The sequence below is a fragment of the Colobus angolensis genome, unplaced genomic scaffold (genome assembly GCF_000951035.1).
Source record: "Colobus angolensis palliatus isolate OR3802 unplaced genomic scaffold, Cang.pa_1.0 Scaffold93, whole genome shotgun sequence".
NCBI classification, from domain to species: Eukaryota; Metazoa; Chordata; class Mammalia; order Primates; family Cercopithecidae; genus Colobus; species Colobus angolensis.
Genome location: NW_012123265.1, coordinates 2,686,710 through 2,692,308, shown reverse-complemented (window position 1 = coordinate 2,692,308; position 5,599 = coordinate 2,686,710). Strand labels below are relative to the sequence as shown.

Genomic DNA, 5,599 nt, shown 5'->3' with positions numbered 1-5,599 from the left:
AAAAAAAAAAAAAAAAACCAACAAACAAGCACAATCTGAAATTCCAAGAAGTCCTGGAATACAGAAGTGCCCTCCTCCTTCATTACACAGGAAGCACTGTTTTAATTGTTTTCATAGCATATATCTCTACCTGACATTGTACAGCTATAGGGTTCACTCCTGTATCTCCAGAACTTGGTGTAAGTTTGGTGCTCAATATACAATAAGACACTAATAAGCATCAAGTGTACCCTTTGGAGGCCACAACTATGGGCTAGGGGTGGGGGTTGGGTGGGCAGGTGGAGTTGGGGCATGTGGGGAATGGGGAGGGGTGGAGAGCAGAGCAGCAACATGAGCCTGGGTGCCTGTCCTCCAGAAGCTTCCCATCTTGTGCTGATTGTTGGTCATTCTACATGGCTTTCCATCAAAGCCTACTATGTCACAGATAATTCTGAGTAGAATATGCATTTGTTGAGTGCATGGGAACCTTAGTTAGCAGGAGGAAAAGTCCCATTTTTATTGTTAGGGGCTAAATCTGAAGGACATTTTGGTAACAAGTACTAACAGTTTAGAACAGTTTAGATATATACTGCCCAATATGGTAGCCACTAGCCACGTATGATTATTGACTACTTGAAATGTGACAGTCTGAGACCCAGCATGGTGGCTCACATCTGTAATCCCAGTAATTTGGGAGGCCGAGGTGGGCAGATTGCTTGAGGCCAGGAGTTTGAGACCAGCCTGGCCAACATAACAAAACCCCATCTCCACTAAAAATACAAACATTAGCCAGGTGTGGTGCTGCACACCTGTATTCCCAGCTACTTGGGAGGCCGAGGCATGAGAATCTCTTGAATAAGGAAACAGAGGCTGCAGTAAGCCGAGACAGCACCACTGCGCTCTCGCCTGGGTGACAGAGTGAGACTCTGTCTCAAAAAACAAAAAAAAGAAAGAAGTGTGACAGTCTGAATCTGAGATGTGCTGTAAGTATAAAACACATAACGGATTTTGAACGCAGTACAAAGAATGTAAAATTTCTCAATTTCTAAATATTGATTACATGTTGAAATAACACTCTGAATATATTTAATAATACTTTGAATACATAGTTAATATTTTGACTATAATAATATATTATTAAATTGACGTCATCTGTTTCTTTTTACTGTTTTAGATGCAGCTGTAGAAAATTTAAAATTACATAAGTGGCTCACATACAAGGCTCACATTATATTTTTATTGGATCATCCTATGTTTTCCCCAAAGCCCACAGGAATAATGCCTGGAACCCAGAATGCTCTTCATAAATATTGGGTGAACGCATTAAGTTGGGCTGCCTGAGTAGGGTCTAAAGACTAAGAATTGGCAAACTCCAATTTCTCCAAGCAAAGTGTTTGCTCATTTAGTAAAAAATCTGAGTATCTGATAGGCCTTAGCAGTGGGAAAGTGGTAGAAATGTGTGAAGCTGTTGATTAGCTTGAAGCGACTGTTGGTTCCCAGCTATATTTACACTCTGCTTCAAGAAATAAACACCATTAAAGTTGGGCCAACTCAAATTTTTATTTCTTTGAAAACACCATTTCCAAAGTGTAAGCACTTGTGTTACAGTCTTTTTTAGGGAGGCAGATCCACGTGATTCTTCAAATACTTCTACTCCTCACACAACGTGGAACTTTGGAATTGGACCAACCCATTGGCTTCTGAGGTGCAGCCTCCCATTTAGAAGCTGCCTATGGCTGGACACGGTGGCTCATGCCTGTAATCTCAGCACTTTGGGAGGCCAAGGTGGGTGGATCACTTGAGCTCAGGAGTTCAAGACTAGCCTGGCCAACATGGTGAAACCCTGTCTCTACTGAAAACACAAAAATTAGCCGGGTGTGGTGGCACAAGCCTGTAATCCCATCACTTGAAGGCTTAGGAAGGAGAATTGCTTGAACTCAGGAGGCGGAGGTTGCAGTGAGCCGAAATAGCGCCATTGCACTCCAGCCTGAGACAGAGCAAGATTCTATCTCAAAAAAAAAAAAAAAAAAAGCTACTTCCTTGATATATTTTGTTTCAATTTGGGAAGTGAAGACAGCAAAGGGGTTAAAGGGCTTAATACACTGTACAATAGGCTTGTATTCTTTAAAATGTTCTTTAAAAAATTGCCTTGATCTCTGATTTTCTGCAATAAGCAAGTTACTCCCTCCCTTCTACCTCAAAATGATGCCTTGGCATAGAGTCATCAGCAATCCTGTCATGACAGGCCATTTAAGTGGTTTTGAAGCCACTTGTAAACAATTCTAGTATTCCATTCCTGGGGCAGTTGGAAAAAAACAATTAAATTCAAGAAGGTAGCTTGAAAAAGAAAAAGAAAAAAAAATACAGCAACTTGCCTGGGAATGTATTAAGAATTTTTAGGCAAGGCGCCGTGGCTCACGCCTATAATCCCAGCACTTTGGGAGGCTAAGGTGAGTCGATAACCTGGGGTCAGGAGTTCGAGACCAGCCTGGCCAACACGGTGAAACCCCATCTCTACTAAAAATACAAAAATTAGCCGGGTATGGTGGCAGGTGCCTGTAATCTCAGCTATTCAGGAGGCTGACGCAGGAGAATCACTTGAACCTGGGAGGCGGAGGTTGCAGTAAGCCAAGATTGCACCATTGCACTCCAGCCTGGGTGACAAGAGTGAAACTCCATCTCAAAGAAAAAGAAAAAGAATTTCTGATTTCCAAATATAGAATGACTTTTAAGAGAAAACACTGAATTATTTAGTAAGAATCATCCATAAAAACATGCACTATGAAATGTTCTCATTCCTCTATGGCCCAGATACGCATGGTCTATTTCAATTTTCTTCTAAAAAGTGTTGAGGTACAGTTGGTGGTTCGCTGAGCTACACTGCAGCTTGTCGAGTTAGTGCTGATAGAGATGGAATAAACAACTTGTACAGACGGTAGGATTAATACGGAGGATGGTCAATGGTCCTTCCCAGTTGTAACATTTAGTTCTTCCAGTTTTAAAAGAATTGTTCAAAAACTACTGAATAAACTACTTAAGATCAGTCACAGAAATGATTTCTGTGGCTTGGAGAAAAATTAGGAAGGAAAGGTAATGTTTTTTGGCAGTACTTTAATGGTTTATAAGTAAAGGTATTTAAAGCTCTTAATAATAATAATAAAGTTTCTTGGAAGACAAAGAAGTGATGGTAAAGGAAAGATTCTGCAGAACTTGTTTTTTTTTTTGTCTCTCTCTTGACATTTGGCCCAGGATGAGAACTTTTTGCTTTGCTGTAGATGCATCTTGTGTACTTAACAGGCATAATGAGAGGTGATATTCTTGATAAATCTTTTAGATTTTAAATCTCAGACATGATGTACATAGCAAATCCTAAAATGTCTAAAGTGTTCTCCTTTTAAGATTCAAAAAACAAAAACAAGAAGCAGCTTAATACAGGATTTTCAAGAGCCAGGGGCACCCTCTCAGTGGATAGTAAATCCCATTCTGGGTCCATGGTGGCTGCTAGTATAACTAAAGCACAGTTGGGATGATCATTTATTAAGAACATGTAGGCTGGGTGTGATGGCTCATGCCTGTAATCCCAGCTCTTAGGGAGGCCAAGGGAGCACTAAAGGAGGCCAATTAGAGAGGATAACTTGAGCCCAGGAGTTCAAGACCAATCTGGGCAACACGGAAAGGATTGGCGGGGCATGGTGGCATGCACCTGTGTTCCCAGCTACTCAGAGGGACTGAGGTGGGAGGCGGGAAGATCCTTTGGGCTTGGGAGGTGGAGATTGCAGTGAGCTGTGATTGCAACAGACACCGTGTCTCAAAAAAACAAAAGCAGGTAATTTCAGTGTATTGTTTTTTACTTTTTTATTCCTTTTTACTCACCCCTATACTAATGAGGAAATTATTTATTACTTTAACACACTTACTACATTTGCCCATTAAGAGGGTCATCTCAGCAACCAAGAAATAACAGGAAACAACATTTAGTGATATAAAGCCATGTTACTGATCCACCACTCCCAGAAAACAAGAGCATCTTACCTGCAGCAAAGGCATCAGCTGCAAACCCAATGCTTGCTCATATAGCAAGTTCAGTTCTGCACAATTGGAGAAGGAGAGTTTGGAGGTGTAGAGGTAATAGTGCACGTGCCTAAATGTGGAACCATCTCTGTCGATAAATAGCCTCTGGCTTTCTGAAGAAGTCAAGGCTGAAGCCTCTTTCCACAGCAGGGAGTCTGGAAACTGAGAGAGTTTGCTTCTGGGAATCGAGAAATGCCAGCCCCCTACGTTGAAATGAAACAAGTCCTCTGATGATTCATGAGACATGCCAAACTCCTCCTAAAGGGGGAATGAAAAAGAGATCTACGCAAGAAAAAGAAGTAAAAAGGCATGCAGATTGAAAAGGTAGAAATAAACTATCTCTGTTTGCTGATGACATGATCTTATATATAAAAAATCCTAAGGAATTCACCAGAAAACTATCAGAAATGAGTCCAGGCCATGCATGGTGGTTCACACCTGTAATCCAAACACTTTGGGAGCCTGAGGTGGGAAGATGGCTTGAGACCAGGAGTTTGAGGCTGCAGTGAGCTATGATTGTAACACTGTATTCTGGCCTAACAGAGCAAGATCCTGTCTCAAAAAAGAAAAACAAACAAAACAAACAACAACAACACACAAAAATGAGCCCAAAAAGTTTGAAAGATGCAGAGCAATATTAAAAAATGTTGTATTTTTATACTTTAGTAATGAACAATCTGAAAGTGAAATTAAGAAAACAATTCAATTCTATTTACAATAGCATCAAAAATGACATACTTAGGAATAAATTTAACAAAAGAATGAAATACATGTACACTGAAAACTTCAAAACATTGTGAAAATTTAAAAGACCTAAATAAATGAAAAAATATTTGATGCTCATGGATTGGAAGATTTAATATCGTTAAGATGACAATAGTCTCCCAATTGATTTACAAATTCAACACAGTCTCTGTGAAAATCATGACTTTTTGCAAAAATTGAAAAGCTGATGCTAAAATTCATATGAACATACAAGGGACCCAGAATAGCTACAACAGTCTTGAAAAAAGGAGAACAATGTTTAAGAAGTCACATTTCCCACTTTTTTTTTTTTTTTTGTAAAGGCAGACTGCCACATGCAGTGCCTCATTAGGATGTGTCTGAAGTCTTGGAAGCTTGACTACCCTACGTGCTCCTACAATGGACCTTGAGAACTTGTTTGGAGGTTCTAGCTAAGAAGAGCAGATACTTGTATACCCTTGACTGAAGACTGGTCCTCCTTTATTGGGGATGGTCGTCCTCTTTGACTGAGCACGCAGCTTCAGGAGGGATGCACATGGAGCAGTAAGGGAAGAAGGGGACACCCACCTAGCCAGCCAGATCAGCCAATCAACCCTGGCAATCAATGAAGTGACAGATGTCGCAGCCAGATCGCCCTCACATCCCCTACTTCTAAAACTTTTTACAGGCCAGGCAGGGTGGCTCATGCCTGTAATCCCAGCACTTTGGGAGACCGAGGCGGGCAGATCACGAGGTCAGGAGATCATGACCATCCTGGCTAACATGGTGAAACTCCGTCTCTACTAAAAATACAAAAAAATTGTCC

General features: G+C 40.8%; 1 protein-coding gene across 1 annotated transcript in view; it reads right to left on the bottom strand.

Moving 5' to 3' along the window:
- The window catches only part of KCTD19 (potassium channel tetramerization domain containing 19), a 38,810-nt gene that overhangs the window by 29,357 nt on the left and 3,854 nt on the right, over positions 1–5,599 (bottom strand). The window contains exon 2 of the mRNA XM_011932065.1: positions 4,012–4,308. Within this exon, the coding sequence (XP_011787455.1) occupies positions 4,012–4,308 (297 nt within the window). The remainder of the gene's footprint in view (positions 1–4,011; positions 4,309–5,599) is intronic.